Source organism: Aulonocara sp. 'chitande type north' Nkhata Bay, linkage group LG9 (genome assembly GCF_057382095.1).
Source record: "Aulonocara sp. 'chitande type north' Nkhata Bay isolate Kocher_YH1m ecotype deep benthic linkage group LG9, A_spYH_male_GT1.1, whole genome shotgun sequence".
NCBI lineage: Eukaryota > Metazoa > Chordata > Actinopteri > Cichliformes > Cichlidae > Aulonocara > Aulonocara sp. 'chitande type north' Nkhata Bay.
Genome location: NC_141352.1, coordinates 27,148,135 through 27,174,442, shown reverse-complemented (window position 1 = coordinate 27,174,442; position 26,308 = coordinate 27,148,135). Strand labels below are relative to the sequence as shown.

Sequence of the window (26,308 nt, the reverse complement as noted above, 5' to 3'; positions counted from 1 at the left end):
GGAGGAAAGGGGAGAGAAGCCAGAGAGCGGGGAGGAGAAATGGAGCGAGGGAGGGAAGAGAGAAAGAGCAAAGCACAGAGCGAGGGAGGGAAGTAAGCAGGAGACTCTCTCTCTTTTCCACGCACACACACTCACACACACTCCCATACACATTCGCACCAGCTGTGCTGTTGTCAGTCTTGGAATGTAAGCACTGCCGTGAGGAGTCAGAGTCTCCACCGCTAAGCACTGCTAAGGAGTAGGAACACAGTACCGTGCACTCAGTGACACAGATGGATGCTAAGCTGTGAGAATCAAAGGTAAGGGCTTTTTCTGATTAATGTTTAAGGGTATATTTATATTTTGTCTGCTCTCAGACTCCAGGGGATGATCTGCTCCTTGCACTGTGACAAAGCCAGACTAATGCAGCAGTGTGGATATCTCAGGAAAAGAAGTGTTGGAACTTCAAAGAGCTAGAAAACAGCTGAATCAAATTAGCTGTATTTTATTTTTTGTATACCTTAAAATGTTTTATTATTTTTTTTAATTTTCTTGAATGTACAAGGAAGACTTGAAAATCAAGGAAACTTCACATTGTGATATCCAAGTAGATTCCAATTTTTTTTGCCTTTTTACAAATGAAACTTAAGGATCAATTAGGGTGCTTTCTTTAAAAAATTTTTTAAAAAGCTTTAGCTTTTTTAAAATTCATTATATTTTTTGACATTGTAAAATATTCAGCCCATGACACCTGTCACACAGGAGATAATATGTACCTGTAAGATACTATGACTATGTAAAATACTTAGTAGTCTGATATCCAAACTTTGTCACTTATTCTTAGTGCGATGTTCTCCATACTGTGCACCCATGGTTGCCTGCATAGCTTATATGCATGAGTATAGCCTATGCATACACCTAAGTGCACTTCTGCTGTATATATGACTCTATGTGTGTGTGTGGAGATGTATTTGTCTGTCTGCTGAAAGCCAGTGAGTGCGGCTCACACTTGTGATGTGCTGTGGGCAGATTTGATGGAGAGGCACTGTACCATTCATATCTCTAAAAATGCATGAAGGTGTTTATGATGGTGTTCGAGCACCGCAACAAGAGCAGCCAACAGTGTTACAGTGTACGTATATGTGCATGTCCTCCACAGCACAAACTTAATCCAACCCTGACTCTCTTTTTCAGCCTTTCTAGCAGCAACAGCAGCAGCCTACTCCCTCAGTGTGTTGCCTCACACGCAGACGGCTTCACAGTCACCAAAGTGATATATGAGGGTTTAGTCGTGTGCGCCAGGATGCCCGTGTAACACCATTATTGTTTAGTGCAAATTAGCCACTAACACGGTCCCTGAATTATTGTCAGCTATGGAGCGACCTTTCAGCATTAGAATGAAAAGAGGTGGAAATCCATTCTCCCACAGAGGCGAAGAGGCTCTCATGAGCATTTGCAAAGCTGGCTTTAAAGAATCAGACATGAATACATATTTGAAAAACACTACATATGTTCAAACAGAGAAGCAAGAGTGGGAAGTGAGTGCATTTTCACAACAAAATGGGAACTGTAATAAGCTCGCTTTGAATTAAATTCTAGTATTTGTAATTTCTTTCCGGTCTCTGTCTAAAATGACTTGGTCAGACTTTCATTCCTACCTAGTTACACTCTCCTAGATGCATCTCAGCATAAACATTTTTTCCTCTTTTAATCTCTTTTTGTTACCTTTTCATTGTCAACGCACCCTTTTCAAGAATAACGCCCCTGCATCCACAACCCCCTTAGAGTAGCTTTTCAACACGGAAGTGTGCACTGTATCACAAAATTGCTTTGAGGATTTCAAAACATGAGTAAAGCTTGCTGAGGTTTGCCAAAGACTGCACCCGGCAGAGGCCGACTTGGGAAGGTCTAGGGCTCCACCAAGTGGAAGTTTGCGCAGGTGCAGCAGCTTGGTGCATCAACGCCCCTCATGCTAGATTTATACTCTGTCCGTGCTGCTCTGTCAATACCGGCAAGCAATCACTGGAGCCACTCAAACTGCCAATCACATAACACTAGTTTCTAGCACCAACCTCGCATAAATGGTTAGCATTTGTCACCGCAAAAAATACAGCATTTGCTTGCTATAAATCATGCCCTTGGACAAACAGTGTAAGTACAAAAGATCACCAAGACTAATCATGACACCAGTTCGATGACCTTGCCGCCTTCCTGTGCCCTCTCTCCATCTTAGTCTTCTCTTTTTCCAATTACTCCACCTCTGCCTGTGTTTATTCACAGCACTTTTAAAATATATTCACGCGCAGAATTCCTTGATTGTGAAACATAAGACTAGAATTTTGATGGGGTCTAAAAGTCTGTGGTTTCAAAGTGGGTCAATATTGGTGTAGGAGGTAGGAGGTTTTGTGTAGCTTTTGTGTAGCTGAGTCTTTATTATGTTGTCCTACCCTTATGTAACAATGCATCTATTCATGGATAATGTAAATGTATTGTGTTACTTTGGGGGACTATTTTCATTTGATAAATCAATGTCATCCAAAATGAATTTTTGGTTAAGTAGGGCGGTTTCCAACTCCTTTTTGTGTCTTATATCTTCACTAAACAGCTAAATCCCTTATATACTTATTAAAACATGGCAAGTCTATTCACTGCAGACATTTGCAGTAAATAGTAACCACAGTCATATTCAAGTGCCAAAGTTTGCAGCAATATTCTCCCATGTACAGAGGATTATCAGTTTATTATGCAGAGAACTCTTAAAGAGGTTTACTAGCCAGACCTCTGCTGCATATTGCATCTATAATTATTGTCTCACTAGCGTCAGAGAATAAAAGTGCAAGGTTAGCGTGCTCGGTTTGGGCTTCATGGGCAAGCCTGCATGTTCAATTTCGGGGGCATAAAATTTTACACAGACTAATGTGCAAGCCTGCGCTTTTCTAGGAAGCATATCCTGATGAACAGCTAGTTTATATCTGATCAAAGATATTCTTATTCAGCAAACCAAGAATGTATAATTTGCAGATTACAGAAACGGAGCAGAGCAGAGCAACTGCCAGACTGTGTCTTAGCCAAGATTAAGAATAACAACCCTAGACAACACTTAAAAGTAATTCTGTCCCTTCACATCTGTGTGCCTTAATGCCAAGCCATATAAGCTGCCTACAAGTTAATCTAATCATAAACAACTTTTTCTTAATAAACTCCACGATTTAATAGGTTGAATAAGCTGGGATAATTTAGTTTGCGTATATAGGATCTGGCATACATTCAGCATGCTCGCTCATCCTTTAATGGAGTGTTTGGAAGAATTCTGAAAAGAAACACTGGCCTAATGCTTAATAGGCACACCACATCAAAGATTAATATCCAGAATGCTATTAAAACTCAAGGACAGGCTGGGATGATAATTAGAAAATGCAATCACAAGCATCAGACTAGATTAATTGCAAGGCGGCGTTTCCTGATTTCGGCAATGCACGTGTCACACTAATGTCACATTATGAGCAAGAAACTAACATAAAAAATGTAGCACATCAGCAATTTACCACAATATCTACATTTCATCTCCATTACTGCGGCAATACTTGGACAAAATTAAAGTCTCTGTACTTGCAGAACGCTGGATTTCATTCATATGTGCAGCCTGTTGTTCAACATCTTTATAGTTTCTTAAAAGCTTTGGGTCAGTCCTACCATGTCAATGAAATTTGTGTTAGAGTTATTACATAGTTTTAATAGCTTTCTCCTCTACCTCATCCATATATCGTATACATTAAAAAAAACTTTGATCAGTTATTGAAGAATTACTGTTGACGTAACAGATTTCATTCATTTAAACTCCCCGAGTCACTGAGAATAAATACAATGTTTCAAATTAAGATCTATCAGCTACATGTTTTGATTTTCTATTCACAGTACTGCGTGTACTTAAATTTGCCATTTCGCTATCATCATTAGAAACATAATACTAATTTGTTCCCTGACATTAATAGATCCTTTGTTCATGTGACTTACTTCACAGTCCTTTTTTAAATTCTCTGAACAAAAGCAGAGGCATCGACTCGCATGGGCTTTTAAACAGCGTTCCATGAGGTACACAGCGAGTGCGTGCTGGGGTAACTCTCGTACCTTAACCTTTATAAAGGGACACTGCTAAATGGGTTCTTTTAGGAAGAGAGGTAAGATTTATTAGGATTAACTTACAAAAGACCATCAATTATGCATAGACACCCAAATTACCTATCAGGACCAGTGAGTGGGGACACAGCCTTTAGTGAAGTATTGGAAGAAGACTGCCAATAACACAAAATACCTTTTCACAGGCACAAAGCCTGACAGACACCTGGGGATAATTTTGGTGGTTTGGGAAATTCTGTGTATGTCTATATGGATTTTCTCCTTTTGGAGTGCATCAAAACATCTCCAGGGAATAAAAATCTATGAAATTAGCCATCAGTAAAGGATGCAAAAATTAAGTAGAGCTAAAAATTGAGAGGAAGTGGGTAAGGAGGGTGAACTGGATGGAAGAGATGAAAAAGACAGACTTCCCTTTAGCAAGACGATCCATTTATACATATGTTAGTGGAAGTCTGTTCTGCAGCTGTAAAATGTAAGTGAACAACTGTGAAGCAGAACATTAAAAAAAATCTACAGAGGATGTTGGGGTAATATATTTTGCTCATGTCAGAAGCATACTTCTCCCAGAGGTGCCTGTATTAAGCTGTTTAAACATGCTCACCGTCTTTGAAGCATCTCATCAGTGTTTGCATATCATCAGTAATGCAAGTTATAATTAGTAAAGCGCACCACAGTCCTTTAAGATGCAGGGTGTGGAAGAGATATGTCTGATTGTGAATTCTACCATATTTACTAAACTTAAATTATCTGCATCTAAAAAAAAAAATATACAAATTTGCTCCGGCTGATTACAGGAAGATGATTTCGATAGGATGCCAGTGTTGGTAATAAAGGATGTGGAGTTGCCCATTGAAAAATTAATAGGACCTAGCAAAGTTTCCCTGCAGGCTAATCATTGCTGGCTTAGTGTGTTTCCACTGTAGTGAAAAAGCGACTAAAGTCAAGACGACCACTCATACATCACTGGTGTTGTAGTCCCTCCATTAAAGTTTATGTAGTTTTCTAAAGCACAAGCCACTTTGTTTGTTTGTTTGTTTGCTTTTCTGGCCATCACGATTGAATGACATATTTCTAAATGCTTCTGGTCTCTGGGGAATGTTGCTGCGATGGAGACTTAAGAGTAAAAATGTAGTACTTGAATAACTGCTTCCAAGAAAAAAAAAGGAATGTCATTAAACCCTATCACATAATGAATATGTCAAAGTCAAAGATCATTTTGATACAAAACAAGAAGCACGATTCATTAAACTGAATTTGATCTTGACATCCACTCCATTGGTTATGCACTTAGATTACCGAAGTCATCTGGTGATACATTTATTATGTTTATTGTCTTGAAATTCTTTATACTTCATGCCTTTCATTTATCATTTACTTAGAAGTTTGTCAAATCAGTTCCACCACGTTAGCTTCATCTCTATTTTTATCATTAGATAAGTTCAATTTTACTAGAAAAACATATACACTCTTTTATGATGACACTATATTAATTTATTCTTAAGCTTACGGCTCTTAGACAAGCCTCAACATTAAATCATGGCTTTGAAGCTTTTAAGGTGATTGAATAACTAGTGCAGCTCTTGGCCTTGTATAGCAAAATCTGAAGGAAATCTGAAGGAAAAGTCATTGTACACAGAGTACAACGGCTTGCAAAGCTGCTGTTTTCACAAGTGCACATGCTATTTGACTGTTTTAATTGTATACTGTCAAAGTGATAGATAGGTGTCATGGTCTTTTTCTTGAATACAGTTTCCTCTTTTCACAGGGATCTAAAGGAGATCAAAGAAAGGAATACAATGTCTGTTCTGATGACACCACCTTCCAGTGCTGATCCTCTCAGAAGCTTATCACCATAATTCGGAAGTCATTCAGGACATTTCCCAGCTGATTGGATACCATGATAACCAATCAAGTTCTGCTGCTCCTCATGCTCTCTATCCTCTGGCCCACTATTGCCCTTCCTTTTGCACCTGGGAATATTGGGAATCTGTTTGGGATGCCAGAGAGTGATGGTAAGATTCTTCAGCGGTCCAAACGTGGATGGATGTGGAATCAATTCTTTCTGCTCGAGGAATATACAGGAAACGACCATCAATATGTTGGCAAGGTAAAACGTCCAACCACATTGTAGACTAATTATAGGAGTTTTAGCTTGTCGAAGTAGTGTTTGATGTAATTGGCTGAAGATGAATGGGCTGCCAGAAATCTGGCTGTTACAGGCACAGTTACTGGAGCTATCAGACAGAAACAAGTGTACACAACCTCACTTGTTCCATGGTTTTCTTGATTACCCTGTGCAGTGTAAACATACTATTACAGCTAAAATAAAAGTACAGATTTTTTTTATGTGGCAGACAGCATTAATATAACAATAACATCCCATTTTAACAGTAATACCAAAAACAACCATTTCTGGCTTTATAATAATTTTTGTGAGATCATAATGAGACAAAAAGTCAAAGCATATAGAAGCTGAAACAGCCTGTGGACCAGCCTTTTTCAACAATATGACCATTCCTACCTTCAAATTTGAGGAGGCAGGAAATGGTTATTTTGTTGAAATAGGCATGGATGTACAAGAACACAGTGATGGGTGATACATAATACAAGAAAAACAGAAATAAAAATGAATAGACAGTGGCACCTACTGGAGTCAAACTATGGCATTTGTACATGTGTTCACCATGAAACTAAGGAGCACTTCAAAATTCGTATATGAGTTTATGCAGCTTGTTAATCACCAGCACATAGAACAAGTGCAAATTTAATATCAACATCAGGTCAAGACCATAGCAAATCCAAGCCAAACAAAAACATGAGACTCGGCTCCTGCAAGACTCTCCTAAGAATCGCCCCAAAAAGTTTTGGGACAATGCTATTCTTCTCCACCCACCTACTTCAGACAGTTCTTTGTCAGCTCACCCGTGCTAGCACCATAAAGACAGGTGTGATGGGGAGCATTGCAGTTATCAACTCAAGGGAGGGAAATGAGGTGACTGTCGACAGCCAATTTTCTAAGAGGAAGCTGGCTTTCATCACACACCTCATTCTCTGGAGTAAACAAGTGTCTTGTGCAAGGTTGAGTACGGGGGATATGACAACTTCTTTTGCTGAAACCATCATTCTGATGTGGTGAAGAGAAAGGAACAGTAAAAATAAAAAAAGAAGAGAGGGAGGAAGAAGAAAACATATCAATCAAGAAGGCCACTGAAATTCACCTTGTTGTATTATGTGATGAAGCAGCAGAGGAAATGCTAACTATAAATGGGGCCATCCAGTGATATGTCGGTGACTGGTGTGATGTGGCTTTTTCTCGACTCTTTGATGCTTTCTGGCACCCAACTTCTGTGGCATGACAGCAATCACACTCACCGGTTCCGCACTCCTCCTGTGTCCAATATCATTCACTATTAAACTGTCAGAAAAACATGAGCCTATAATAAATTACTGGAGGGGGAAAATAGGGCAAGCACACGCTGCCATTCTGCTTTACAGAGGAAGCTGACACAAATCACTAATTCCATCAGTTTAACCACAGGGAAAAAACTGTGATGGTAACAGAGACTGGTAAACAGACAAATAATAAGTTAAGATGAAGGCACATAGCCTTTAAGGAGAGTTTAAGAGTGAACAAGTTAAAAGATCAATCAATTAGTTGTCTATGAAAAATTAATCAGTGCCCTACTTTCAACCCTACTTTAATCACTAATTTTTCTCATTTATCGAGCAAACATACCAAGCACCCCCTGGGCCCAAGTCAGTACAAGAAAGCAGGACCAATGCCAAAGATTATATAGAAAGATATACAAAAGACTGATACAGAAAACTGAGAGAGTAACTCTGACTGTTCAAAAGATGGACAGGAAAGAAAAACCCAAGAACTGCAAATAAAATAAGAAAAAAATATGAAAGATCAAAATAACTTAAGACCCTCTGACTGTCGCAAGAAACTGAATGAAAAACAAACAAGATCATATGGAAGCTAAATAACAGAAACAATGCCAAAGATGGAAAGGTCTATATGAAAGATACTCTTAATATACGACTGCAACCAGAGACTGACAATAAAAACTGAAAGGAAAACTGTAAGACTATACAAAAAATGGCCCAAAAAACTGACCTATATAAAAGATTTAATATAGGACAAAACTGATATGAAAAAACGGAAAAACTATATGAAATACAATACAAAAGACTGACAAGTAAAACTGATGGTGATAGCCTGATAAAATAAAAAAGAATGATAAGAATGAATGACGAACAAAAAAAGAGCAATATGAAAAAAAGAAAAATAATGAAAGATTTAGCTTTAACACAAGACTGTAAAAGAAAATATGAAAAATCACAAAAGATGAGGAGAAAGAAAGAATGAAAGAAAGAATTGGATATATAGATTGTAACCTTACAAGACTAATACAAAAAAAATGTGAGACCTTAAGAAAGAGACAGACAAAGGCAGATAAACAGAAAAACAAAGATCAATCAAAAAAAGCCGGATCAATGTTAAAGGTAGAAGTAAAAAATAGACAAAGAAGGACAGACAGACAGGTATGAAGGGAAGAAAGAAAATGTAAAAAGCACTCCAGTACCCAGCACAAAGCCACCAAAGCCTCGATGGTCTTTCACATAAAGATCACTTAATGGCCTTTGTAGCGCACTGTAGCAGAACTTGTTTATTTCACATTCAATCAAAGCTCTCCAATCAGCCCCCACACACTCACTAACTCTCACTTGAGGTTGATTTCTTGGTGATGGCAATCAAATGTGATGTAAAGAACAGTCTCACACTCGTATGCCTCACGTCTCAACTGAAAAGGAAGCAGTGCACGGCTGCAAATGCACTATAATAAATGCAGATGATATTGCTTATCAGGACTTCAAAAGACACGCAGCTTTGAGGCTTACATAATGAATAGTGCAGTCAGATACCTCACAGGATGATGGAGACAAATAACTTCATTATTAAAGTCGTATTTTCAGCCAGATTCGGCAGCAGTTGTCAAGTTGCTAAAAAGCAGAGTGTACTTTATGTTTTTATATATTCTATGTAGCGCGAGTGTGTAGAATCCAAGTGTAAATCCACCAAATCTCATTTTAACTGACTTTCATGGGGGCATTAATGAGTGTGAGCACTCACTGTCTGCAGCTGTGGTGCCCTACTTCTTAAGCAGGGCTGTGAAGTGTGAACGCTTGCAATGCTGAGCAATACAAGCGCAAACTTTGGATTGTGCAGCATATGAGTGGTGTGTCTGAAGTGAACAAAATCCTATTAAATGCTCGGTACACTGCATTGTTTTTGTGCCTTGTAGACAAAATGTGCTGCCTAAATTAAAACTTTCAAGGTAGCTCACTTTGTGGTGTTAATATTTTGACAATAAGTATCCTTGGCTTTTTGAAAGGCCTTGCTTAACACTCCTCTGCATGAATTTTGCCGAACCTGTGTGCGTTACAAAAAACACAAAGCGCAACAGAGATACTGTAAGCTGTACCTCTAACCAACATATTGCACATTATAGTACATGGCTCTAATAGTAAAGAATTCCTGCCTATGTCTTAAGAGACGGGGGGAGAGGAGGACGAGTGATTATTCTGTAACCGTTCTACACTCTATTTTGCTATCTCCTCTTTGCAGCACCAAGCAATGCTTACCAGAGACCTGACAAGAATTGCCAATGATTTTGGTGCTTTACTGACAATTCCTCAGTGTTTGTGCAAGGCGATTTAACTCATCAAGGCTCTCTTCTGTGCTTCTGTTGTAAGGCCTTGAAAACGTTGTGTTTGTGCTGCAAGGCCTTGAAAGGAGAGCCACTAAATCTCTGCAAATATAGTGTGGCAGTGCAAACATTAGATTTTGTAAGGGCTGTGTGAAAAACACTTTGTGCCACACTTTCTCGAGAGTGTCAATGGAAGTTTTTCTTTTTTTTATAGCTGTACTAGATTTACGCTACATGTTAGATGCAAAGTCTAGCACACTTGAACTGTGTGCTTCAAGAAAAAACACCCCTCATGCCTCTCTCAAAAAAAAAAAGATATATATATATATATATATATGATTAAAGTGCATTACAGTACTGAGTGCAGTTTCTATAGGACATCCCAAAAGAAATAAAATCCTAAAATCCCATGTTCTTGGCTCATTGCCTTGCTGACAACAGGAGAACAGAAACACTATTATTTTTAGATGCTGTGGTATCTTTTCCTAACATTGCTTACTTGTGCAGAATCCCTCCTTATTTGCAGTTCCACTAAGTCAGAAATCTATATGGCCATGGGGAGAAAATGTTTCTTTTACCCATGGCTATGAAGGGAACGTTATGTCGACATCCAATAATTGGCACAAGTGCACAGGGAAAGGGCTTGGGTGGGGGGTGGGGGTTCAATTTAGACTAAGGGAAATATGTAAAATACAGGGCTCTGCAAAGACTGTAAAATTCCTATTATCTTTGAGACAGCTTGGCTGCACAGGTTTAGGCTCCTTTGATGGCTCATTGTTTGTTGTTTTTGCTTCTCAGCCTTCTTTTAACTGGATTAACAAACAAGCCTGAAAAATATGGTAATAATCAGATGAAAAAAAATGTGAGAATATCATGAAAAGATGAAAAAAAAATGCAATTGCTGTGTGACATGGTCTGAAATTGCGCTGGCCTAATTATCACAGTGTTAGCACACAAGAGTATGCGAGGAGTCACAGTTTTGAATATCAATAATGAAATATGTTCTTCTTATGTTGCACAGGATTCCAGTGATGCGTAGTGAGCTAACCCTCCTATAACCTATATGCCAATATATGAAAAATTATTTTTAACGATAAGGTGACTGTGGAAATATAGATTCTTTTTGAAGAGTGCAATTGCGCATAGCCAACATATGAAGCCTATTTGAATGCAAAAATTCACACAAACAGTTTCCTGGCTGCTAAAATTACACTGTCATTCATAGTCAATAGCAGTAGCAGCTTTCACATCCATAACACATCTTAAATCCTTGGTTCACTGGCCTACGGCTCACATTCACCAACAATGAACAGACTGTCTCAGAACGCAAATATATGTGAAAATTCAAGCTGACTGATATTTCTCTTTAATAGCCTTTGGATAATAGAGATCATCTGCTTGAAAATATTTCCCCACAAAGTGCCAAATGCTGTGTCTATTGTTCATCTGAACTTGACAGCATCTTGTTTTCACATGCATCCTTATTTATTTTTTAATTCTACCTGAGAATAGCTACCACTCTGGTAATACATTTCTGATTTCCATCCGGAGTTGTACTGTTGACATTATTCTTCCAACTGCAGGAAAAAATAATTAGTTTCTTCACAGCATGCAGATATTAATATTAATAAGTTACTGACGTACATTCTGTGTCCCTAACTACTTGTCATTTAAAATGTGAACCCATGAGATAGTGCTCTAAATATATCTGCTGACAGATCCAGTACAGTAATGAGCTTGAATCAAGTGTCTGTCACAGTATGCCACCATCGTCTGTGACACTTAGGAGATGCTTCAAGGTGATGGATAGGTCAGAGGTGACTAATTTTAGCAATTGTTGCTGTGGGTCAGGTTCTCATCATTTTTCAAAGGCACAATCTGGAAGAAAAATCCACGACTAATTTGATTTGGAGTAATGGAGTGCGTCACACTTGATACTCTGGGTGCAAAGGCACCATTTTCAAAGACTGAACCAGATTCCTTCGTGGGTTTCAACAATTATTTCACAAAGGAACAAAAGTCAAAATTGGCAAAAGAGGAAAAACTGGCCAACTTGAGAAAGACGAGGGCAATACAAAAAAAAATCATTTCCCTCCTACCAGTAGTGCATGCAGTGGTTTTTTTTTTCTTGTTTAAAGTTAAAGAAAATCTAATTAGGGAGAAATGTAGAAGCAAAGTTCTCTAGATCATTTCCAAAGGCTTGAAAAACTAACAACAGCAACTACATTTGATGTTAGCAATTGAGAAGCACTGTTGTTATTGTATGGAGAAGTGTTCAAAAGTAGAATTAAATTTTAAATAGCTTTGTACTTTATCGCCACTGGTTACACAAAATCAATGCGTCTTACTGAAAGCTGAAGCTTTCTTGTCAGCCTGAAGTCCATGACGGAAGAGTGTGCAATTCCTCCAATTACACACCCATACAACATAACGCAATTTGTACAGGTCTGTCTTAAGATTCGTTTCAATTTTTAATATGGATCTCTCTGATTTTCAGCTGCACTCCAACATGGACAAGGGCGATGGCAACGTGAAGTACATCCTGACTGGAGATGGGGCAGGCACCTTGTTCCTGATTGATGAGAAGTCTGGGGATATTCACGCCACAAAGAGGCTGGACAGAGAAGAAAAAGCCATGTACACACTGAACGCAAAGGTTCTGGACAGAAACACCAATGCAGAGCTGGAGCCTGACACTGAATTTAATATCAAAATTCATGACATCAATGACAACGCCCCAAAGTTTGTAAAGGAAATCTACTTTGCTAGTGTGCCTGAAATGTCTGAAGTGGGTAAGTTATGGTTCGTTTAATTTTAACACTGATTAATGGACAAAATTAAATCAACAACTGTTAATTGGCTGGATAGCTACAAAATAAAACTGGCCATTTGTGCTCTGAAAAATCGCATCCCCATTGGACTAAACAATTAACTAATGATCATATTTAGCTTCTAAATCTATAAGGAAAACCATTAGTCCACATTTATTTATCTGAGAATTGATGCCATTATAATGTTAATAGAATATGGCAAAACAATTTTCAAGCAATGCAGAAAAAGCAAGCCACTATTCATCAGTCAGCTGGTTTGGTTTAATGTGACGCTGTGTTCACTTTTTTCACAGTTATTTGCTGTTTTGCGATTGTTATTCACGCGGTCAGGCTCATTGGGCATTCATAACAAGTAATGCCATTTGCCATTTTTAATAGGCGGTAGAAATATTAAAAGTTTAGATTGTCACAGTCTTTCCAATTAAGGATTTGCTTCATTGCACTCCACTTCATTCCATTCAAGTAATATAAATAAGCCAGTTGGCATGAATATAAACAAAGCTTACGAAAGTAATGCATGCAACTTGAAATCAATCCTCAATTATGCAACCACAAATTAATACACGGGAACAATCAAGGGTAAATCAAAACCCAATTGCCTATATGACAAAAAATTATATTCCATTTGGAATTCATAATGCATTTTTCTTAGACGTCCTAGCTTCAAAGGATGGCTCAGTGTCACCGCTACCCACCTCTGGACTAATAAACTTCCTTATATGTTCAGTCTGAACACACTGGTTAGCCAAGTCACCCAGCTATAAAAAAAACCAGCAGCCTCCTTTTATACTATCAGTGCTGGGACTAAGTGGGACAGATGTTCGAGGGTTCATTAGTATGCACGGAGACCGTTAGACCCAAACAGGACACGGCAGAGGTCTCCTGAATGCCAAGGACAGTATTCGCAATGTAGCACTACTGAAACGCTTGGGTGGATTATACAGGACTTAATATGGAAGTGATTTCAGTGACAGCATATCTGAGAGGAACTGAGTTCTTTCGAAGCTTGAACTTTTTTTTAGACACATCTTTAGAGTCCCCAGTGTATGTGTCCTGGTGGTAATTAGTAATTGCAAACACTCTTTCAGTCGCATAAAAAATACATAAATAAAAATGATTTAGTTGAGTGGTAATTGTACCTAGACGAGCATAAAAGCATGTCAGTTGTACCTTTATCTCTCCACACTTTGGGCTGTTAACAGAAAGGGGGGGAAACCTTTTCCATTTTTGGGGGATTATTATTATTATTATAGTTTCAGCTTCTCATAAAATATTTTATGACAGTAATTGGTGTGCAAAATGGCTACGGGCTGGCGTGTCATTAGTCAAAACTGCATGGCATGAATTGAAAAACTAAATGTGTATGTTATTACTACATCTTTTCATACCAGGTTTGATTTATGAGACAGAGAGAGTATTCTTTCCTTAAGGCTTGACAAACCATCATTTTTTAGTCTCACTGCTATTTAAATTAGACCCATTACCTGGGTTTAATCAAAGTAATAATTTTGACTGTGGATCCAGATGAGATCTAATCACAGTCTGAAAGTGTAGGTTATCAATTTTGATTCACTGTTTAGTCACTCGCCTATCTCGGCACGCTTGCTTTTTTGGAGAAAATTGATTTTGTTCAGAGGCCCGGTCGTCGAATAAATACGAACAATATCAGGGCACTGATGGCGTTAATAATGGTCACTTTGAGCAACTGGCTTTCTGGAAATGAGTGTCAAATTTGCAGAAAACTTTCTCTATACAAATGGAAGTAAATTTCAAAAGTTGACTCAGTTACTTGATCATGTCTTGTTTTAATAAGCGCAGTAACAGAATCAATTAAAATTGACTTTCGATGTTTGTTTTGCAGGTACATCTGTTGTCACTGTAACTGCCACTGATGCTGATGATCAAACATATGGGAACAGTGCCAAGCTTGTGTATAGCATTCTACAGGGACAGCCCTACTTCTCTGTGGATTCTGAAAATGGTAAGCCAAACGCAGCAGGATCTCTTAGAAGCAGCTTCTAATGTGTTGCAATGTGTGTGAGAATTAAATCGGAAGAAGGGGGATTCATCTGACTCCCAGGGTTATTAATCCAAATAAGTGCAAGATTGATTTCTTCCACTAATTTCAGCTGAAATTTCCAATTGTGTTTGTGTTTGGCTGAAAAAAGTGTTCATGTTCGAGTTTTCTGTCAGGAAAGTAAGAGTTTAATATTTACAAGAACACTGCGGTACTTGTAGCCATGTAATCTTTCATCTTGCATATATCATGGAAGAAACCAAACATTTTGTCTGTGAGTCATAAAATATTAATAAGACAAAACCTTTCAAATCCATTAGTCCCATTATTTACGTACAGCATTTCTAAAATTGGATATAAGTAATGCCTGACATTTTGGGAAGTGGGCTGATAGGCTGTCGTACCAAACAGAGCTAGATGGGACGATCAATGTCAATTTCATCTCTAAGCATTCACTCAGTGTCAGATGGAAACAGAGATTGATGCAACCAAGCCCTGTTAAAGCAACAAACAACTGCACACTGTCTTATTTACAGAGCGATTATCTTATAATTCAAGAAGAAAATGATTTGAGAAAGTTCGATCACAACAACTGGGCTCTGTATTCACAAAGCAGGTTAAAATTCCTTATTTCCAACCATAAGCTGACCCTGAAAGGTATTGTTCTCAACAATGTTACAGAGGTTGTCACAGAATTTATTTCTAGTAAGTAAAACCAAACTAAAATTACATTTATTAAGGACTTTAAACAAAATGCTTATATTGTGTAATCATAAAAAAGAAAAGAAAAAACAGAGAAAAGTACTGCATCGTGCATCTGGTATACAAATGTAGCACTTCTGACACTAAAAAAACATTGCCAAGAAACATAATCCGGGCAGCAATTAGATTTCCCTTGGAAACTTAATTGGCAAACTAAATCAGAGGCATATAAATGTAATTTTCTAGCAGACATGGTTGCGACAGAGACAGAATTGATAATAATCTCATCGCATTTACAGTAAGAGAGGAAATAATTTCTCAAAATAAAATGTATCTTTAAAACAGCAAAAGTGGTGACTAACTTTTTCTTTTTTCTTATTTCCAGGCACGATAAAGACAGCTCTCCCTGGTATGGACAGAGAAGTCAAGGAAAACTACCAGGTTGTGATCCAGGCTAAAGACATGGCTGGGCAGATGGGAGGGCTTTCAGGAACCACTACAGTCAGCATCACTCTCTCTGATGTAAACGACAGTCCGCCTCGCTTTGCGAATCGTAAGAGGCCTCCCTCTTGTACTTTATTGTTTTGCAAAGCATTTTAAGACAAGAGTTTTGTATCTATGTACAATAAAAATGATCATGGATTAATGAAGCAAGCACGCAACCAAAGATTTACCCATTTAATGTCATGTTTAGATTCCTTCCGTGTGACTGCTGTCGAGTCCACAGTGATTGGAGCTGCTATTGGGCGAATTAAGGCTGATGATCCAGATGTGGGCCGTAATGCTGAGATGGAGTACATTATAGTTGGTGGTCATGACAGTTTTAATATTATCACTGACCAAATCACACAGGAGGGAGTCATCATAATAAAAAAGGTACCTCAATTCTATTTCATCTTCTGTTTCTCTCTATTTCTTATACTATTTTATATGTGTTTTCCACAGTCACTGTTCAAGTAACCAGCTAATGTCATAGCTGTAACATCAGACAAAAAAAGTAGTTACATTATTTCACATTTTGTAATTGGTTTGAATATTCCAGATTTGGGAAAAAGTTTGAAATATAGCCCAAAAGTATGGTTTTGATTTTAATTTGACATAAGATATATAAAATATCTAAAATAAAGATCATTTAACTTCAAACAGTAAGTCAGGACAGCATAGTTTCAGATTAGATATTAGTTAGCAGTTTTGATGTAAGAAGAATATGACAGCCTATTTTTGAACTGAAATGTAAAATCACCCTAAGGTAGTAAAAGGAATAATATAAATATTTGTGCTACAAATTCTCTCAAAAGATCCCCAGATCAGTATTCCTTATTTGGATTTGTAACCTAGAATTTGGAATATGATTAAGATAAAGGCAGACAAATGAAAAGCAATCAATTGCACATCAAAATCCTGGAGGCAGATAGTTTTTTTCCCCCTTTCTTTTTAAATGGAAACGTCTACAGCTTGACTTCTGATGTGCTTTCATCTCTAGCCACTGGATTATGAAACTAAGAGGGACTACGAGTTCAGAGTGGAGGTGAAAAATACCTACTTGGATGCAAGGTTCATCCATGGTTTGCAATTCAAAGACTACGCCACGGTCAAGGTAACGGTAGAGGATGTGGACGAGCCCCCAATTTTCACCAGGAACCCTTACATCATCGAGGTGCACGAGGACACGGCTGCTGGCAGCTTCGTTGGTGTGGTATCAGCCAGGGACCCAGATGCTGACAACAAGCCAGTCAAGTATGCTACAGGGCTCAGAAGTGCTGAGGCCTTACACTGTGCCAGACTCTTTGAGTAAAATGCCAAATAGCTTTCCTAGCCTACAACAACAAATTCCCTTTCATCTGGAATTAGGTACTCGCAATTTTGTAAACTTGCAAAACAATCAATGGCCTGTTAAGCAAAGATTTCCTAACCAGCCAATTGGGTGTAATGCTTTATTGTAGTAATTTGATTGTTTCAAAACTCATTGTCCCAGCTTTAATTATACCAGAATAAAATCAATGCAAAAACAAGCAACACATGGACGAAATACAAAGTCTCCTCTTATCAGTTTTATAGAGTGAGGATTAAAATGTGCCCACTTAGTTAAATCTAATCCATCAGCCAAGCCATGTGTCAGTGTAGAAGGGGGGGAGAATATTATTCATGGGTCCCTCCTGGTGATTTCCCAGTGGAAGATGGCGGCAGCATTGTGAAGTGAATACAGACTGTTTATTTCCCGGAATTATGTAAGCCCTCTGTGGCACTGCACAAAGTCAAAGTGAAAGAGCCTAATTTGCTGTATCGATTCACACAGCTCAGCGCCGCCGTTCCACACATATGGCGCCTGCCCATCTCTGACACAGAGATATGCTGCTCTTGGCCAATGCCACATGGCGTATTGTGTTGCATATTCCAGTTTCACTTGTGTATGAAAGGTGACTATGACAAATGAGCAGGCTCACAGAAAGATGTATCATCTTTTGACAATGGGGAGCCTGGAAAGCAGTTTCTTTTGCAGGAATTAATGCACTTTGTAAAACACAATTTTAAGTAGATAAGGATGTTAGTGTGTTTTTTCTCATAAAGACAGCCCCGTGCAAGCAGAATGACTTTTAACTGGTCTTCATTTTACAACAACAATAACACTAATCTGTTGTAGAGTTAACATGATTTGGTCTGTTTGGAGATTTGTGAGCACTTCTATCTCACTGGTATGAATAACTACGTTATTTCTTGCAGATACTCCATTGATCGACACACAGATCTGGAGAGGCTGTTCAACATTGATTCTGTGAATGGGACCATCACAACACTGAAAGCACTGGACCGAGAAACATCCAAATGGCACAACATTTCTGTGGTGGCTACAGAAATAAGTAATTGTTGTTTTTGATATCCAATTTATAATAATAATAATAATAATTTTTCATCTGTGCCGTAAATAACTGAAATTATTTTATGTAATCATTTTAGATAATCCACGTCAGACAACTCGAGTGCCAGTGTTCATCAAGGTGTTGGATGTCAATGACAACGCCCCCGAGTTTGCCATGTCCTACGACACATTTGTCTGTGAGAATGTCAAGGCAGGACAGGTATCAGTGGTTTCCGTCATTATCATGGTTTCATGGGCAAAATAAGGATATATATAAATGGCACTGAAGCACAGGGTCAAATTCGTCAGCTGCATATATTGCATAAGTATTCACACAACAGAAAATACTTAGATGCGACTGTGTTCCCAGACACAATTTTCATGACACAATTACATTTAAATCTGCTGCTTGTATTGGCTTGGGATGCTGTTGGAACCCTGCTTTAGAACTACTTTATTTATTTGGGATAGTGTATTATCCTGCTGGAAGCACCTGACATGGAAATTTAATGCTGTTTACATCAAATTCTGACCCTGGTATCCAAATTTTGCAGCAGAAATCAAGACTCATCAGACCAGGAAACCTTTTTCCAATATTGTAATTGTCTAACTTTAGTTGAGACAATGCGAAATGTAGCCTCAGTTTGCTAATCGTAACTGATGGAAGTGGTGCCTGGTATAGTTTTCTGCTGCTGTACATTCAGAGATGCTCTTCTGCATACCTTGGTTTGGTTTGAGTTACTGTTGCCCTCCTATCAGCTCAAAGCAGTCCGGCCATTCTCCTCTGACCTCTGGTATGAACAAGGTATTTTCTCCCAAAGAACTGCAGCTCACTGGATAGTTTCCGTTTTTTAGAAAATACTATGTGAACTCTAGGTTATACAGGAAAATCCCAGTACATCAACAGCTTCTGAAATACTCAGACCAGGCCATGTATCACAAACAACCATGCCATGTGGAAATTCACTTACATCACCTTTCTTCCCTATTCTGATACTGAACTTAAGTTGGTCATCTTGACCCTGTCTAAATGTCTAAATTTAGAGTTTGAGTTGTAGCCATGTGAATGGACCAATTCTCATCCACACTACTTCATAATTCATATTTGTGCTTCATTAAATATCCCAAATCCTGAAACTGACAAATGTCTTAAAAGTTATTCCAGTGTTTTACGATATTAATTGCATATATTCATATGCTTTCTAATGCGTTGCCCTAACCTTTTGTTCTGATTTTTTACAGTTGATTCAGACAATAAGTGCTGTTGACACAGATGAACCTCTCGTGGGACACAAGTTTGTGTTTAGTATAAGTCCCACCAATCCCAATTTTACCATTGATGACAGGGAAGGTAAAATATTCTTCTCTTTTTTTACCATTTTTACTCTTAGAAATATTCATAAATACATCCTCATTAATAAACAATGATTCAAAATCAAAAGCCTTGTGCGATTACAGGGTTTTTTTCTGATGTTGTAATTTTTGTACTCTTTCTTGAAGAGCTCTAGTTGATTGCCAATTATCTTTCACTGCACAATAAACACAGTGGAAATGCCAACCTTCACAGTCAGATATATTGGACTGCACTGTGTTACAAACAGATTTTAATTTTATCTGCCCTACAATAGAAAATATTTGCTTTTCAAGAAAGTGGAAATGCTCATGAAGCTTTTCAAACAAGATATGCAATGGTTGTTCAGTAGCCATGCAGTAACAGGTCTGAAAACTTTACATGTTTTTTCAGTTTTCTCCATTTAGTCTAAGACTTTAAATAATGGCATGTATACTGTAAGATAATGTGACATAACAGACTCATAACAAGGACAAATATTCACAATTTCAACAAACAAACACAACTTCATACTTGGACCAGGTTACTGTGCCTTTGAATGAAGATGTCTATAATTACCTAATAAGCTGCAATTTGCTCTTTTATAATAAAAGCCTTTATTTACAGAAATAAAAAGAAAGCTATTCTAAAATCTCGTCATTGACAAGGTCTGAATGTTTCCACAGATAACACTGCCAATATCCTGACACGGAGGGGAGGTTTCAGCCGCCGTGAGATGAGCATGTACCTCTTGCCTGTAGTGATCTCTGACAACGACTACCCCATTCAGAGCAGCACCAGCACACTGATCGTGCGCGTGTGTGCTTGTGACAGCCGTGGAAACATGCAGTCGTGTAACCCTGAGGTCTTGCCCTTCTCAGATGGTCTCACAACTGGAGCTCTAGTGGCCATACTGCTCTGTGTCATCATCCTTCTCAGTAAGTTCACTCTTGAGTTCAGTTCAGTTTTATTTATATAGCGCCAAATCACAACAGCAGTTGCCTAAAGGTGCCTATGAAATCTGTTTTTTTTTTTTTTTTGGGGGGGGGGGGGGGGGGGTTTCTCTCTGCTTTTTGTGAGTCTAATGAAAGAAGTAAAAAGTCTTGACCAAAAATAATAAAACAATAAATAAATATAATAATAATTTTAAACTAACTTCCCTTTAGGGTAACTAGCCAGGCCTGCTTTATTGTGTTAGTGACCAGTTTGGTCACTGACAATGGATGTTCATGGGATCATGAAAACTTTAACTTCTTATTCTTGTAATGTTTGCTTCTTCATTTAGGCACAACAGTATTCAGTGCAAATAATAGCAACTCGGTTCTCATATTCAATTCAAGTCAGTGAAAACAATTATAAATCATTCAAAATAAAAACAGCTGCAGCTCCATCTCTATTACCGTATTTTAACAAGTTGCACAACTCTATAAAGTAGGGGTGTAACATATCTAGTTACAAATGAGCAAAAATCAAACAGTGGAAAAAAATGTAGAAAACCAGTATATTTTTAAGTATCCACTTGATGGAAAAACACTGAGGGTAAAGGTGTATGTACAAGGCAAGACATTATTGTGCTTTAAGTGTAATATAGGGGTGAGATGTGAGCAATAAAAGCAGTAAGGAGACTTTAAAGTGAGATTACTGTGAAGAAAACAATATAATATTTTAAGCAAATAAGATCCAGGTAAAACCTGCTGGGAGTAAAAGATTTTCTGGTGGAAACCCAGAAAACCACAGCATCATCAGGTTAGCTAAAGAACATCTGTTGCCATGGAAGAACTCTTGGTTTATGAGACGTGGCAACAAAGAAACTGGATTTAAGAAACATTGTTACAAGTAAAGCACTTATTGAAATGAACAGAATTCTGGCTGATCCTACTTTTATTCATTGTTTTTTGGAAGAGGTCTGTGAAGATTTTTTATTCATTTGTTTTTTTAAATCGAGGCTTACCTGTCTTTGAAGGTCACATCAAACCCATTGGTACACATGTTTAGTTATCTGTCTACTTCTTATCCAACCTCATTACCATTGCTACCATGGTTATGTTGAGAACTTGCTGTTCTTTTGGCATATTAGCAGTTACCATAACTCCAAAATGCAAAATTATCACCCCAGGCAGGCCTTATACGCATCATGCTGCAGGCAATTTTGGCTGAAAAAGTCAATAACATGGACCAGAGTGACTTGTTTGCTCAAGTACATGCTGTTAAGTGGCCGCATGGAGTCGAACAACCGAATCTCTCTTCTATCACAAGGTCTGCCATTATAAACAGGGAATTGATTAAAAGGTTGGACTCCCAAATTTTTTTCCCTAAAAGATGCCACTCTATCTAGGGACTCCACTTTGACTGGCAGCAGCTTAGCATCTTAATATGTTAAAACAATGATTAAATCCTGCACTAAAGAATAGCTGATTTAAGTATTTCACAGTCAAACATTACAGATTGTTTTAACAATAACAGAGTGAAGTGCCTCAGTCTACTTCATATGAGCTGGCTGATGACCATAAAAAGCTTGCAAACCATAGTGAAGATGGCTTATACAAAAAAGGTTTAAAATAGAAACCTGCCTTTGTAATACCAGTGACCATGTTCCATGCAAACAAATGTGGCCAGTACAAGGATGCCACACATCAGCACTTAAACCAGGTGGTTCCAGTTGTCATGGAAACTTAGTTACGTGTTAAACTAGTGTTACTAAATGAGATGAAAACGCTAACACCAAAAATACCCACTGTAATGTTCTCCTTAAGGAGAATTGAGGGTACAAAGTAGCTTATTGAGAACACAAGGAGTTATGCAATTTTAGACATTTGAACAGACTATTACATTTGGTATGGATAACAAATAGAATCAAGGACCCTGAGAAAATCTTTAAAATATCTTAAATTATATAACTGGTAGCAAAGTGCAACATGGGGTCTTTCTGGATTCCTTTTAAAATGTGAACAATCAAACATAATTACTTTTGTCTCAAAAAGGAGTACAATGGTGCTTCTAGGCACCCTTCATTAAGACATAAAACCACTTAACTAAACAGTCGGTATTTCTCTGGGAGGTAAGGTTGTATGCTCCTTCCTAAGTAATAAAGCATTTCTTTCAGAAGTCCTTGTGATCCGCAGTCAGGGAACAGCAGTAGCAGTTCTACTGAGGAGAATTTTAAAAAACATGTAGGAGTATTTTTTTAAGTGCATGTCCAATAAGTAATGGGTTTCAACCATCACTGAACCTTACCTCCTCTGTCAGCATAATACTTGATAGAAGCACTTAAGGCTTAGGATTCCTTGCAAACTGCTGAGGGCAAAATAAAAGACAAGTACAGATCTGTCCTCATGAATGTGTATGTGTTTACTCCTCTGTCCCTAACCTTTTTCATGAGATGAATTTGACCCTTTTCCTCCTTCCTTCCGTCAAAATATTGCTTTGGAGTTTGGTGTGTTCCTCGAGTGACTAAATTTCTAATACAAGCTACCAGATTTTCTTGTGTCTGTCTGCTTTAATTCCAAATTTTAAATTCTGTCAGGGCAGACCGCATTGCACAAATTTAGTGTGCTGAAGGTTAAACTCTGCACTCTCCTCTTGAGCAAAATATCATGACATCTGCTCATTATCCAACACTTTTCGCGCTTGAAGCTCCCTGACAGACTGTCTCATTCACCTCTGCTTGACTCCAAAAGACAGGCACTGAGCTGGAGCAGTTCGTCATAGCTGGTCCATATCTTGCTGCATCTCCTTAAAAAATGACACTGGTCAATCACAAATGTTCCTAAAGTACACTACTCAGCAATATAGCCTGAAGGCATTAAAATTAACGTCCAAGTGGGATGCAAGTAGAAAACTATGCTACCTGTGTTATCTTTTTATCTGATGAATAGCAGGTTAATTTAAAATAATACATTTCTTCCAAAACTGTCACTCACTGAAAACATGCTCACTCTGCAATCTCCTATTCTCTTTTACTACTGGGGAGAAAAAAAGATGAGGATGCATGTTAGAGAATGAAAAAGGGTCCTCTAACCATCGTGCATTTTGTACAGTGAATGTAACATTCAAGGGGGAAAGAAATAAAAAGCTTTTTCACTGAATCTTCAATAATAGGAGGTGAATGCCTGAGGCAGTGTTGAGGATTTGTCACTGGTAGCAAATGTGTTTCCCCTATGTGCCTTTGCTCTCCTGTGCTCTTTAATGCATGACACATGTTCGGAGGCAGACATCTTATGCTGTGCTTTCTCTCTCTGCATTTCCCGCTGATTCTTGTGTAGTGATTGTGGTGCTGTTTGCTGCCCTGAGGAGACAGAGGAAGAAGGAGCCTCTGATCATCTCCAAAGAGGATGTCAGAGACAACGTTGTCAGCTACAACGATGAAGGGGGTGGAGAGGAGGACACTCAGGCCTTTGATATTGGCACGCTGCGCAACCCAGAGGTGATGGATGCTAACAAGCTACGCAGGGACATCATACCCGAAATGCTGTTTCCCTTTCGGAGGACATCACCTATAAAGGATAACACGGATGTCAGGGACTTCATTAATGGGAGGCTTCAGGAGAATGATTCAGATCCAACAGCACCCCCTTATGACTCCCTGGCCACGTATGCTTATGAGGGCACTGGGTCACTGGCAGAATCCCTCAGTTCCCTGGAGTCCGCTGCCACTGAGGGGGACCAGGAATATGATTACCTCAGCAACTGGGGACCACAATTCAAAAAGTTGGCAGAGATGTACATAGGGAAGAGCCCTGGCAGAGAAACTTAGACAAAGATAGTCTCTCTTTTCCAAGTCCATGCTTCTCTGTCTGTTTATCTAGCTATCTGGCTAGCCAGCTATTTGTCTAGTCAGTTAGCTAGCCAGCTAGTTGACTGTCTGTCTGCCTATCAAGCTATCTATCTGTTTGTCTGGTTTGCTAGCTAGCTTGCTAGTTAACTAGTTGTCCATTTGATTCTCATAAATGTGTGTGCAGGCACAAAAATAAACACACACACACACACACACAGACACACAGACACACACACACACACACACACACTTAAACAAAAATCACTGCTATCCACATGTGGATGCTAAAATGAAAATTAAGACTTGAACTGTGCAGAATTTTCTCTTAATGGAGATACAGTATAAATCTCAAAGTTTTACTGTTTTTGGTCATAATCAGTAAAGATGCCTTTGAATTTTAGGATTTTTTGTGAACAATGATGTGGACAATGTGTTTTGTAATTGACATGAGCGATAGTAGTATTGTATACTATCAATGTTTAATGGTACCGGACTGGGTTTGGGTGGGATAGGGATGGAGTCGAATGGCTTTTCGAGCCAGCTCCATTAAATACTGTACATGTACAAAATGTTTTTAACGATGGACATCCTATATACTATTTGCTATATCTGTTTGACAAGCAATGTTCATGTGAATGGTTGGTGCAGTTTATTTGTCAAACTGTGAATTCATTTCATCATATAGGTGTAACATGTAATGGAAAGTGTATGTTGTAGAAAACTGTCATACACTGAATTCATGCTGTTTGAATGCTGAGTCATATTGTTTTATATTTATATTTTTATACTTATTTTCTTAATAAAACAATGTAAAAAAGAAACCACACATTTCCAGTTACGTAATTTCAACTAATGTGGTTCATTAAACTGCTTTTGTGATGAAATACAGAAATAACCAGAGAACTGTAGCTATTCACTGAGTAAAAACATGTTGGATCTGATATTGACAAACTGTCTGAATTGAACAAATCTGTAAGAGGTACTAAACTGGGCTTGGCAGATATGATGTGTAAAATAACTGACAGTGTAAGAAGCGGGTAGTTGTGCTATAAATCACCATCCTGATAAATCTGTATTTGGAGAAATATGGAGTATTTAGAAAAGTACACAATTCAGAGACTCACTTCTTCTGATTTTCATTTGGATTTTCACGAAAGTTTGGATTTGAAAATGTATTTGGGTTTTGTTTTTTCCTTTCCCTTGCGGGCAGCAAACTGCGTTTTCCTAGAAACATTACACCAAACTCTATGTAGTTTATTTCACACTGATCTGCATTTTATTTTTAATAGAAGGTAACAGTGGGTGGCTTTGGAGAACCTCCCATCAATGTCTTTCTTATGTTGCTTCATTAGGTTACAGATCTTAACACCTACAATCTCACTGCTGTAGTGCCAGTTATGTAGGTGCCGTCCTACTTTTAAGCACTTTTCAGTATTCCAACCACACCAAGAGGAAGTACTTGCAAATTAAAACAGTTGTCAAATGCCTGTCTGGTCATTTATATTTTTATGTTCTGAAACATTTTTGCAGATCAACACATTTCTTCTTGACAACAATAGAGGTGCAACTGAAGTAACTTACCTCTGAAGAAAAGCTGAGCAAAGGGAAGTTGCATGGCTCTACAGTAATGGCTGCTTAATACCATCATACGTCCTATCATAGCTATTACCATATCAGAATGAAAGACATGAAAATTGAAGCTCTCATAGCACAAAACAGCTCAATGGTTCTTATGCAAACTGAAAATTCCAATATTTAAAACCATTTTGAAAGATACCTACAAATACTCTGTAGAAGTACCAACTATTTAGTTATGTACAAGCTGTCCGTCATCCCTAACAACAAAGATGTATTTCATAAGGCAGCTATTAATTGCATAATGTTAAGTGGTGATTATGTGCAAGCTAATAAATCCAATATAAGAGCTATAAAACCTTCAGTGAGTAGAAAGCAGAGATGTTAAATTT

At 38.1% G+C, this 26,308-nt stretch overlaps 1 protein-coding gene across 1 annotated transcript; it reads left to right on the top strand.

Annotated features, from left to right (window-relative positions):
• On the top strand, nucleotides 1-25,798 carry LOC147322267 (cadherin-10-like). The gene is made up of 12 exons (XM_086306748.1): nucleotides 1-299; nucleotides 5,882-6,223; nucleotides 12,328-12,622; nucleotides 14,523-14,642; nucleotides 15,766-15,933; nucleotides 16,075-16,256; nucleotides 16,864-17,117; nucleotides 18,102-18,238; nucleotides 18,336-18,457; nucleotides 19,480-19,588; nucleotides 20,254-20,505; nucleotides 23,830-25,798. The coding sequence occupies exons 2-12, from the start codon at nucleotides 6,014-6,016 to the stop codon at nucleotides 24,318-24,320; spliced, it is 2,340 nt and encodes a 779-aa protein (XP_086162874.1). The 5' UTR covers nucleotides 1-299; nucleotides 5,882-6,013; the 3' UTR covers nucleotides 24,321-25,798.
• The last annotated feature ends 510 nt before the right edge of the window (nucleotides 25,799-26,308 follow it).

Bases quoted from the DNA above. Each gene is read 5' to 3' on its own strand.
- LOC147322267 (XM_086306748.1), top strand. From the start codon at position 6,014: ATGATAACCAATCAAGTTCTGCTGCTCCTCATGCTCTCTATCCTCTGG. The intron at 15,934-16,074 runs GTAAGAGGCCTC...TGTCATGTTTAG, and splicing joins TCCGCCTCGCTTTGCGAATC to ATTCCTTCCGTGTGACTGCT. The intron at 20,506-23,829 runs GTAAGTTCACTC...ATTCTTGTGTAG, and splicing joins CTGTGTCATCATCCTTCTCA to TGATTGTGGTGCTGTTTGCT.